The sequence below is a fragment of the Cetorhinus maximus genome, chromosome 5 (assembly GCF_964194155.1).
Source record: "Cetorhinus maximus chromosome 5, sCetMax3.hap1.1, whole genome shotgun sequence".
NCBI lineage: Eukaryota > Metazoa > Chordata > Chondrichthyes > Lamniformes > Cetorhinidae > Cetorhinus > Cetorhinus maximus.
Window position 1 is genome coordinate 101773298 of NC_135883.1, and position 12394 is coordinate 101785691.

Here is a 12394-nt window from a genome sequence, read left to right on the forward strand (position 1 = left end):
AAGTGGCTTCAAAAGGATTTGGACAGACTTAGTGAATGGGCAAGAACATGGCACATGGGACATAATGTGGGAAAAATGTGAGGTTATCCATTTTGGTAGGAGGAACCGATTTGCACAGTATTTCTTAAATGGTAAGAAATTAGGAAGTGTAGATGTACAAAGGGACCTGGGTGTCCTTGTCCACAAGTCACTGAAAGTTAACATGCAGGTGTGTTATCCTTTGTTGCAAGAGGATTTGAGTACAGGAATAGCGAAGTCTTGCTTCAATTGTATAGAACCTTGGTTAGACTGCACCTGGAGTACTGTGTGCAGTTTTGGTTCCCTTACCTTAGGAAGGATATTATTGCCATAGAGGGAGTGCAACGAAGGTTCACCAGACTTGTTCCCGGGTTTGCGGGACTGTCCTATGAAGAGAGATTGGAGAAACTGGGCCTGTATTCTCTAGTTTCGAAGAATGAGAGGTGATCTCATTGAAACCTACAAAATACTTAAAGGAATAGACAGGGTAGATGCAGATGAGATGTTTCCCTGGTTGGGGAGTCTAGAACCAGAGGGCACACTTTCAAAATAAGGGGGAAGCCACTTAGGGCCAAGAGGAGAAGAAACTATTTTTCTCAGAGGGCTGTGAATATTTGGAATTCTCTACCCCAGAGGGCTGTGGAAGCTCAGTAATTGACTATGTTTAAAGCGGAGATTGACAGATTTCTAAATGCCAATGACATAAAGGGATATGGGGTGGTCTGGGAAAAAGGCACTTAAGTGGATGACCAGCCATGATCGTATTGAATGGTGGAGCAGGTTCGACAGGCTGAATGGCCGATTCCTGCTCCAAATTCCTAAGAGCAACTTGATTAGCATGAAACTCAAGAGGGTCTGGACTGTTGCAAGGGCTAGGCCAAGGAGGCAAGGTGCTGATTTTGGTCAATGGGGTGCACTGTCACGCAGCACCTTCTCATGGTAGGGCCAGGTTTGGCCACAGCTTGGACAATCCTTTCCTTGTGCCGGGGAAGGTAAACATTTTGTGGTTTTAGAGTCAACGTTAAGCACTCCCGTCAAGGCATATAATCAGCTAGCTCCTGAGTAAAGCTCTTTCTAATTTGCCTCGGCCCCAATCTCAAGTGCAGTTATTTTTCATTTTATGCAAATCCTAATGCTATTCATTGTTACATTCTAAAATAACTGCCATACTTGTATCCATTAACAAACAACTTACTTTGGTGGTTTGAGGTCCCTGTGGATTAAAGCCTTGGGTTTCATGCCATGGAGGTACGCCACACCTTGTGCACATTGTAAACACCAATTCATTGCGTGGGCCGCAGTGTAAAATGGTAGGGGTTCAGCTCCATGTAGCACTGTTAATCAACAAACGGTCTCATGAGATATTATTGAAAGATATTCTAGTTAAGTATTTGACAATTTTAGTTCAATATCAGAAATTCAACAAAGTGCATTAAATCCATCAAGAATGTACAAATACCAATTGAAGTTGTTAGCTTTTTAAAAAATTCATTCATGGAATGTGAGCGTCGCTGGCTAGGCCAGAATGTATTGCCCATCCCTAATTGCTCTTGAGAAGGCAGTGGTGAGCCGCCTTCTTCAACCGCTGTGGGTTCCAGGCATTTAAGAGTTGCTGTGGTCTGAAGTCACATGTAGGCCAGACCAGGTAAGGACAGCAGATTTCCTTCCTTAAAGGAAATTAGTGAACCAGATGGATTTTTACGACAATCGTTTCATGGTCACCATTAATTCCAGATTTTCACTGAATTCAATTCCACCACCTGCCGTGGTGGGATTCAAACCCGGGTCTCTAGAGCATTACTCTGGGTCTCTGGATTACTAGTCCAATGACAATATCACTGTGCCACTGCCTCCCCAAGCAATTGCCTCAAAAGCTACAGAAATTATTAAGTTTGTTTAGAATGCCCAAGGCACTACTGTAAATCAAACAGTACTAGCTTGATATTTATAACACAATGTACCATAGAAATTAATTGGAACAAATAGTATGATAATGTTCAAGAGATAATTGGGTGTTTCTGGAGAAAGAGGCCATTGCAGGATATGGTGAAAAAGTAGGATGACTAAGAAAAAGGGGGTAGGTTAGCTAGCAAAATTAGCTTTTCCTACTTCTTTAATGGTTCTGTAATATTTTCAGTCACCTACTGAAAAGTCAAAATCAAAGTGCACCAGCTGCAGCAACTATATCGGCTAATTTGCTATACAATGTACAGTGCTTTTTAAGGCCTATTTATCACAATAGATTTTCTCCTGCTGTTCAGCTAATCAAGTTCTAAATTTCTTTTTTAAATCCACTGCTATTATTATAAAGAATATTGTAGAAAAATTAAGGCACACATAAAACCCATAGTCAATGACAAATGTGCAGTTCTCTCCTCACTGGTTGGGCAGCTTTAAATGGAGATTTGCTGAGTTACACCTTGTTCTATCAATGGGGGACCATGTTTTTGCCAACTCGGTTTCTACTTGGTGCTTGATGGAGAACATCCATGGATGGAAGTGTAAAAAGGTGGATATGTGGATGGGAGGCCATTAGAATGCCCATGTACCAAAAGCAACATCAAGATATAAAAGTGCCTTACAAATTATTATAATATAACAGATTAAGTTCCTTAAAGTTGATAGAATCACCAGGAAGGTATTACAATGATTGTTGCCTCAGTCTGTATGAGATGGCTCTGAACATAAACCCTGACAAGGCTGTTTGACATGGAGAGATTAGAGCAGTTTCTCTCCAGCTTTACCCTTTCACAAAGTTTTCTTTATCCCATGTGAAGCCATCTACAGCAAACAGTAGGACGTTTGCAAGTTCAATACTAGATAAAGGGCACTTCAGCTTGGGGTTTCTGCCCTTGGCAACAAATCCAGACGTTAGACCTGAAAATGCACCCAGTGATGCTCTCACTCTGCCCAAATCAAGTTATACCCAAATATCTGCCCAATTTCATTGGAATGCATCCCAACATAAAATGGGCATATATCAATGTCAACAATCGACTCTTGAAGAAAATGTCAAACACATAACACTATATTTATCTTTTGAGTGTTAAAATTTAAGTTTCAATTCAGTTAATTATCATTCTTGAATGTCAAAAACAGTATGTGTAAGAATATGGAATCACAGAAGCTTTGAAATTTTAATTGTGACTCATATTTATGGCATAAAAATGAATTTAAAACCCTGGGCATGTCACAATGAGAATATTTGTTTTTTTTTTAATGCTCAAGAATTGCAGTTAAAATACCAGAAAAATGATCTTGCTTCACACTGCACCTGAAAATTTGGCTGCAATGTTGGCAGACCTTGCCACCACCTGACAAAGAGCAACTGGAGAATACTCGCATTTGAGTTAGGGGTGTGGCCAGCTGTGTGGGCCGAGACTGTAATCGATGAACATAAAAGATCAAGGAGATTTGGATATGTTATAGTTATGTGCAAAACTCACCAATGCCCAAAATTTCACAAGTTTTTAAAATCTAGATTACAGGTGTATGTGGGTGTAAAAACTGGAGTCAATGGGAATCAGGGGAAAACTCTCCACTGGTTGGAGTCATACCTAGCACAAAGGAAGATGGTTGTGGTTGCTGCAGGTCAATCATCTCAGTTCCGTGTCATTACTGCAGGAGTTCCTCAGGGTAGTGTCCTCGGCCCAACTATCTTCAGCTACTTCATCAATGGCTTTCCTTCCATCATAAAGGTCAGAAGTGGGGATGTTCATTGATGATTGCACAATGTTCAGCACCACACACAACTCCACAGATACTGAAGCAGTCCATGTTCAGGCTTGGGCTGACAAGTGGCAAGTAACACACATGCCATATAAGTGCTGGGCAATGGCCATCGGCAAAAAGAGAGAATCTAACCATCACCCCGCGACATTCAATGGCATTCAAGGACAGTATCCAAAAACTGTGGAACAATTGGATGTTGGAATGTGAAGAAACATTCACTAAAGGTGGAAATATGTGAGCACTTCATTAGCAACATTGTTTCAGTAGGTCTTGGATGCATGGAGTGAACTTGATCCCAATATTGTCAAAAGAAATCATGCAAATCCATGTCCGAATGCAGCAAGATCTGGACAATATCCAAGCTTGGGCTGACAAATGGCAAGTAACATTCACGCCACACAAGTGTCAAACAATGACCATCTCCAACAAGAATCTAACCATCTCCCCATGACATTAAATGGCATTACCACTGCTGAGTCCTTCATTATCAACATCCTGGAGGTTACCATTGACCAGAAATTGAACTGGATTAACCACATAAATACTGCAGCCAAAAAGAGCAGGTCAGAGGCTAGGAATCCTGTGGCGAATAACTCACCTCCCGACTCCACAAAGCCTGTCCACCAAGGCACAAGTCAGAAGTGTGATGGAATACTCTCCACTTGCCTGGATGAGTGCAGGTCCAACACTCAAGATGATTGACACCACCCAAGACAAAGCAGCCCACTTGATCGGCACCCCTTCCACAAACATTCACTCCCTCCACCACCGACGCACAGTAGCCGCAGTGTGTACCATCTACAAGACGCACTGCAGGAATTCACCAAAGCTCCTTTAACAACACCGTCCAAACCCATGACCGCTACCATCTAGAAGCACAAGGGCGGTACATAGATGGGAACACAATAACCTGGAATTTCCCCTCTAAGCCACTCACCATCCTAACTTGGAAATATATTGCCGATCCTTCACTGTCACTGGGTCAAAATCCTGGAACTCCCTACCCAACAGCACTGTAGGAGCCTAATTTTGGAGAATCATTATTCAAGTTAATCTTATCATAATTTCCATGAATTTTAGCTGAACCTATCTTACTTGTTTACTTGAAACTAGGATTCTGTTTTATATAATGGAACTTTGAAGTTGTGTCTATTTTCATAAATGTATGTTGTAGCTAACTTTTATCACAATGGGAATCCCTTTGTGTTCCCATTTTGCTCTATGGCTCAGGTGAGGGCAGGCTCTGAGGGAAGGTCACATGCAGCTACAAAAGTTTCTTAGTAAGTAGACATGAACCTATTAGTATTCTTAAACAGAGAAGATAAAAGTCTGGAGAAGGTAGGGCAATGGGACTAATTTTGGATTGCACTAACAAAGAGCTAGCATAGACTTAATGGTTGTCAGGAAGATATAATGTTATTGGAATTTATTGGAAAATAGTGGTATGTGTCTATATGTGCATGTGTATGTCTGCGTGTGTACAAGTGAGTGAGAGAGAGACTTAATTGGATTAAAGGCAGCTGGTCTGGTGGCTTTGATGTAACAATGATAAACTAGGTTTGAAATGTTAAATAGGTAAACATGAGGTAGATTAGAATGTAAGGTGTAAAAGGACATTTGCACTTTTAAATAAACCAGGCCAGATTGTTTTCAAAGGAGGGGTGAGATGTGTCGCCTAGCCAGGTGAAGTTCAGAAACAATGTATTTATTTTTCCCAAAGATTACTGGTAAAATTAGTACTGTGATAATTTTTTTATGATCAAGGAGGTGAAGTCCAAAGACATGGTGAAACAATGGAAATTTACATTCAAAGGGGAAAATGTGTAGAAGAGAGAAAAGGCTGTGTAAAAGCAGGCAGTTTAAGATCTAGCAAATGTGAAAAGCCTTCAAGCTGCTGCCTACAAAGAACTGAAGTTAAGACTCACTTTGAATTGGATTGTTCAGGGTACCATGTTTCTTTGCCTGTGTCTTTTAAAATCTATGTCTTACTGTTGCCTTAACGGAAGTGTAACTGGGAGTCAGATTAATTAGGGGATTTAGAAGTTATAATAGTAATTTGTAGACATATGTATGGGCTTAAAATCACTTATCTTATTAATAAATGTTTAATCTAGTTTTGTAGCAACCTATAAGGTTCGGTGGGTGGTCTTATTACTACCGAATTCAAAGCCTGCATCTCGAAACATACAAATTGCAAAAATTAGTTGTGCAGTTGTCTCAAGTTTCCCTCTGAGATTTGAACAACTCAGCATTTACTATCGGCTGTGCCATAACAATGGTCGCCTTCTACGCTACAAACTTCTATGGTTCTATTTATAGTCCTTAATAATCTGGGTGCACACTTCACTGCCATTGCCTAATGGAATTGGCCAAGCTATGCCATTCATATCAGATCAACTTGCAGACGATGGTCACTTCAAAAACTATGACAGCACTTTCCATTAGTTGTGAAGGTCACCACCACAATAAAGGTCTACACCACAGGACCCTTTCAGGTTACCTGCCAAATCAGCCCGTCGGCTGTTCATTGTAGTGTCAACTTTTTGATAATTTTCCAACAGCAAAGAAGGCAGCAGCTAGAGAGAACTTCACTTATCCCAAGTAAAGAAGATTCCCATGAATCCAAGGCATTATAAATGACTTTCACAGGGTGAGTCCTTATCACTGCTTGTGCGAATGTATTGGGCTATAACATGTATGCTATTCCTGAGGACAGTACTGGTGCATACCACATCTTTGAATATTCATAAGCTTTTAGTGTCCCATGCTTTTTGCACACAACGAATGTAGAGGGAAAATTATCTCCATGCTTTGCATTCTGTTTGCCCAAGGTGAAGCAACTTGTCATATAGACTTGTGCTCTATCGCCTTTAACTTAATAGGTTTTTCTCTACTGCAAAATATCAAACTCCCTCCACCCTCATCTCCAATAAGAGAGTTCATTCATTCACTTGTTGGTCACTGAAACCATCTGATCAGCTGCTGGTGTCACTTCCACCCCTCCCTTCCTCTAGCCCACAAAGCCAAGCTTTCTCCAAGGATACCCCTGCCTTAACCTGAACTTGCATTTTTCTCTAGTTTCTCTCATCTCTCCTCATGCCCCCTCCAAGCTCATTTTCATGGTTGTACACGAGACCCACTTTCTGCTCCTTTGACCATATTCTCAATCAACTGCCCACCACTCACTTTCCCTTCCTGGCACCCTGGTTAGTTGATATTGTTAATTGTCTTCTATCCTCAGGTTCTGACACTCTCTCATTCAAATCTGCTATCATCACCCCTCTCTGTCCATGCAAACTACCATCCCATTCCTCTTCCAAGTCCTTGCACACGAAGTCCCCTCCCAAACTGGTGCTCAGTTTCCCAGGTCTCCAGGCTTGAATCCTTCCAATCAAGTTTCCACCCAACACAATACTGAAAATGTTCTCAAAGTCACAATGACATCTCATGTGACTGCAACAATGGTAAACTATCCCCTCTCTTCCTAACATGGTTGACCACACCACCCTCCTGCAACTTCTCCATCCATGTCCAACTGGGCAGGATTGCATTTGCCTGGTTCCATTCTTATCTGTCTCATCATACCAGAGAATCACTTGCAATGGTTTCTCTTCCCAATTCTGCACTGTTACTTCTGGTGCCCCTACCCTCTCTCAAGGATCTATCCTTGGCCTCTCCTATTCATTATCTAAATGCTATCCCTCAGCAGCATCATCCAAAAACACAGCATGAGTAGCATACTGATGGCACCCTCTCTCAAATGCTCCACAGTCTCCAAATTGTCAAATTGCTTGTCCGACATTGAAGGCAATTTCTGCTCGAGTACTCAATTAAATTTTGTTATGACCAAAGCTGTTGTCTTTCGTCCCCACGACTGATTCCATCTTTCTCTCTGGCAATTGTATGAGACCTAGTGAGACTGTTTTGCAACCTCAAGATGAGCTTCCAACCACATATCCATGCCATCATGAAGAACAACTATTTTGCATTGGTAGCTTCGCCTGGCTCAGTCATTGCCTCAGCTCATTTGCTACTAAAATCTGCATCCATGCCTTTGTCACCTCTAGATTTGACTATTCCAATGCACTCCTGGTTGGCCTCCCTCGTTCTACCCTTTTTAAACATCAAGCCATCCAAAACTCTGGTGCTCATGTCCCAACTCGCACCAAATCCTGTAAACTCATCACCTCTGCTTGCTGACTGACAGTTTCCCAGTGAAACAATGTCTTGATTTTAAAATTTTCACCAGTGCTTTCAAATCCCTTCACAGTCTCGCCTCTTCCCATCTCTATAATCTTCTCCAGCCTTACAAAATCTCAGATGTCTACATTCCTCTAATTATGGCCCCTTGAGCAATTTTGATTTTAAATGCTCCTCTACTGGTGACTGTGCTTTCAGCTGCCTGGTCCCTAACCTCTGAAATTCCCTCCTTAAACCTCTCCCCTAACTCTTTACTCTTTTCGACACTCCTTAAACCTACCAGGCACAGCCACGATTTTATTTACGCTTTAAAGTTGGTACCATTATCTTAATCCAGTCAACTTCAGCAACCAAGGCATTTATAAATACATAAAATAGTAAAAAACGTAGTCAATTAAACATTGGAGCCTATTAAGGAACAAAAATGAGATCTTCTTGGGCAGATAGAAGTCATGATAGAGGATGGGATAAAAATAGACTTTTTTTTATTCAATCCCGAATTGCCCTTGAGAACATGGTTCCCTGCAGGACTGTGAAGTAGAATTAGCAGGATTTTGACCCAAGATCAGTGAAGGCAAGGCAGTATATTTCCAAGTTAGAATGATGTGACTTGGAGGTGAACTTGCAACTGGTGGTGTTCCCATGCACCTAATGCCCTTGTTCTTCTAGTAGAGGTCATGGGTCATGGATTTGAGGTACCGTTAAAGAAGCCTTGGCAAATTGCTGCAGTGCATCCTGTAGTTAGTACTCACATCAGCCACAGTGCGCCAGTGGTGGAAGAGGTGAATGCTTAAGGTGGTAGGTGGGGTGCCAATCAAGTGGGCCACTTCAACTTGGATGTTATCAAGCTTTGAGTGTCGTTGGAGCTGCACTCACGCAGGAAAGTAGAAGAGTATGACATTATACACCTGAATTATGCCTTGTAGATGGTGGAAAAACTTTGGAGAGTGAGGTGGTGAGTTACTCGCCACAGGATATCCATCTCTGACTGGCTCTTGAAGCCACAGTATTTATGCTGCTGGCCCAGTTAAATTTCTGCTCAATGGTGACCCCCCCAGGACGTTAATGGTGGGTGATTCAGTGATGAGAATGCCATTGAATGTCAAGGGAGGTGTCTCTCTCACTGGCGATGGTCATTGCCTGACATTTAAATGGTTAAAATGTCACTTGCTACTTATTGCCTGAATGTTGTCCAGGTCTTACTGTAAATGGGCAAGGACTGCTTTGTTCTCTGAGGAGTTGTGGGATAGAGAATAGATTTTTTAAAACTTTGAATGTTGGCTGCCTCAAAGTAGAAAAGTTACCCGGTCTGGATGGGATGCATCCTTCACTGCTGCAACCCAAGGATGAAAATTAGAGCCATGGTCACAATCTGCCAATCCTCCTTGAATGTGGGGGCATATCAGAGGACTGGAGAATCGTAAATGTTACATCCATGTTACCAGTTAGACTGATGTCAGTGGTGAGGAAACTTTGAGACAATAATCTGGTACTAAATTAATTGGCATTTGTCATATCAAAGTCAACACAGATTTGTAACAGGCAACTTTTGTTTGACTAACTTCAATAGGTTCTTTGGTGAAACAATGGAAAGGATTGGTGGTGGTACGTACACGTTGATTTTATGTGCGTAGACTTTCAAAAGATGTGACAAAGTACCACATAATAGATAATAAAAACAGAAAATGCTGGAAAAACTCAACAGGTTGGGTGGCATCTATGGAGAGAAAAACAAAACATTTCAGTTCGATGACCTTTTACCACAACTATTGGAGACGGGGACAGTTGTTGAGAAATGTGTCTCTGAAAGCAAGATTTGGTAGATACCTGATGGAACATCAGAAGGGAAATAGAAAGTAATGAAAGTGAACAAGGTAAATGAGACAATTGGAAACCCCGTCAGAGGGAACTGCAGAACTTCAAAGGCGGGCATTCCTGAAAGAAAAGTAGCAGTGAAGTAAGCACTCATACAAATGCAAAATATGACAGATGCATCAAATCTGAAATTAATAAAATGCCGGAAATATTCAGCAGTTCCAGCAGCATCTGTACAGAAAGAAAATGTTTAAAGCTGATGACCTTTCATCAGAACTATTAGTTGGAGAAGGCTGTTTAAAAAAGCATACAGGATCATTGCCTTTATAAATAAAGGCATAGAGTGCAAAAGCATGGAAGTTATGCTAAACCTTTGTAAAACACTGGTTAGACCTCAGCTGGAGTATTGTGTCCAATTCTGTGCACCATATTTTAGGGAGAGTGCAGAAGTGATTCACTAGAGTGGCACCAGTTAAGAGAGACTTCAGTTATGTGGAGACATTGAAGAAGCTGATAAAAAAATGAGAGACTTGCATTTGTATAGCACCTTTCAGGACCACAGGATGTCCAAAAGCACTTTACAGCCAATGAGGTCCTTTTGAAATTTAGTCACTGCTGTAATGTATGAAATACCACCACACAACAAGCTCCTACAAATAATTTGATAATGACCAGATAATCTGCTTTTTGATGTTGATTGAAAGCTAAATAGTGGTCAGGACACCAGGAATAACTCCTGTTCCTATTCATAATAGTGCCATAGGATCTTTTACATCTATCTGAGGGGGCAGGCGGGCCTTGGTTTAACATCTCATTCAAAAGACAGCACTTCTGAATACACTGGAGTGTCAGCCTTGATTTGTGTGTTCCCAAGTCCTGGAGTGCAGCTTGAACCAATATACTTCTGATTCAGAGTCATGAGTGCTACTAACTGAGCCATAGCTGACAAATCAAACAAGAGAAGATTAACAGGAGATTTGATAGAGGTTTTCAAAATAATGACTGATTTTGAGACAGTAAATAAGGTGAAATTGTTTCATGGGGCAGGTGGGTTGGTAACCAGAGGACTCAGATTTAAGGTGGTTGGGAAAGGAACCAAAGGTGATACATTATGTTGTGATCTGGAATGCACCACCTGAAAAAGCTGGTGCAAGAGTTGAATAAATACTTGAAGGGAAAGAATTTATGGGACAATGAGAGAAACGGTAGTGATGCACCATTCCATGATATTTAACAGCCTGTTGGCATGCAGAGGAAGTGTGCTTATTTCCATCAAGTTGAAAACTGAAAATACGAATTTTGCTGCCTGTGTTTCTTTTTAAATTATGGAAGAAACAGAGCAGCTAGTGCCATAGCCAAACAGCCAAGTCCAGTTCTGCACAGGTAACAGGCTTCTTGCCCTTCACTTGAGAGAGAATTCCCAGAACACAATCAAACTCGCTGAGTTATTTAGGAAGGTTAGATGGCTGCTACCCAAATCTTATGAGAATTGATTAGTAAATTATAAGTAAGAGAGCAATACAATCATTGTTTAATTAGAATTGATATTGCTAATTAGCAGCAGCTAAATCAGAAATATAAACATGTAACACTTTGAAAAGCGTTTTTGGGATTACGAAGAGCGTCCTAGAGACAGTTATGCATGAAGCAAACACACATTGCAGCCAAGGCTTTCTTTTGAAAAGTGAAATGTCACCTCTGTTGAGAGCAGCTCAACACACAGAAGCATTTCTCTCTCATTTGGTCCTCCTAGTGGCAGTATCCAGTATTGTGCTGATAATACAGTATGGTGATGCAGTCATTCAGCTTTTTAAACAGCTAACTGAAACTGCACCAAGTAACTGTTACCCAAATCTACACATATATCAGAGAAGCTGAAAGAAACTTTAGGGGTCATGTCACAATTTGGCACTTCTTGCAACAAGCTTTTCAGGAAATCACAGTCGAACATATTTTTAAACTATTAGAATGAATCACATTTCCCCAAGACACGGCCTGAACACTGCCTCTCTAAGTGTTCTGGATTGCAGAATCAATCATTTTCTCTTTGATTTATTTTTTCTTTAAGATTAAAACAGTAATAGTTAAGTAAATGGCATATAGAGTGCAAAAGCAAGTAAGTTATGCTAAACCTTTATGTATCTCAGGTTAGACCTCAGCTAAAGTGCTGTGCTCAATTCTGGGCACCAAACTTTAAGAAGGGTGTCATGGCTTTAGAGAGGGTGCAGAGGAGAATTATTAGAAAAATTCTGAGGGAGAACGAAGTTCAGTTATGTGAAGAGACTAAAGAAGTTGGGATTATTCTCGGCAGAGTACAGAAGGTTAAGGGAAGATTTAATTGATGTGTTCAAAATTATGAAGGCTTTTTATAGTGTACATAGGGAGAAACTGTTTGCACTGACAAGAGGGTTGATAACTAGAGTACAGAGATTTAATGTAATTGGCAAAAGAACCGGGGGGGGAGATTTTTTTTCCACGAGTTATGATCATCTGGAGTGGACTATCTGAAAGGGTGGTGGGAATAGATGCAATAGTAATTTTCAAAAGACAACTGGGCAGATACTTGAAAAGCAAAAGATTGCAGGGCCATGGGATAAGAGCAGGGCAGTAGGACCCCTTAGATAGCTCT

At 41.0% G+C, this 12394-nt stretch overlaps 1 protein-coding gene across 5 annotated transcripts in view; it reads right to left on the minus strand.

Annotated features, from left to right (window-relative positions):
• map3k7 (mitogen-activated protein kinase kinase kinase 7) overlaps positions 1-12394 on the minus strand; it is a 142468-nt gene that overhangs the window by 90977 nt on the left and 39097 nt on the right. For 4 of the 5 annotated variants that reach the window (XM_078542266.1, XM_078542263.1, XM_078542264.1 and 1 more), the window contains one exon: positions 1214-1352. In XM_078542266.1, the coding sequence (XP_078398392.1) occupies positions 1214-1352 (139 nt within the window). Of the gene's footprint in view, positions 1-1213; positions 1353-3575; positions 3783-12394 lie in introns of those variants that run through there. The other variant, XM_078542267.1, reaches the window with a different exon arrangement.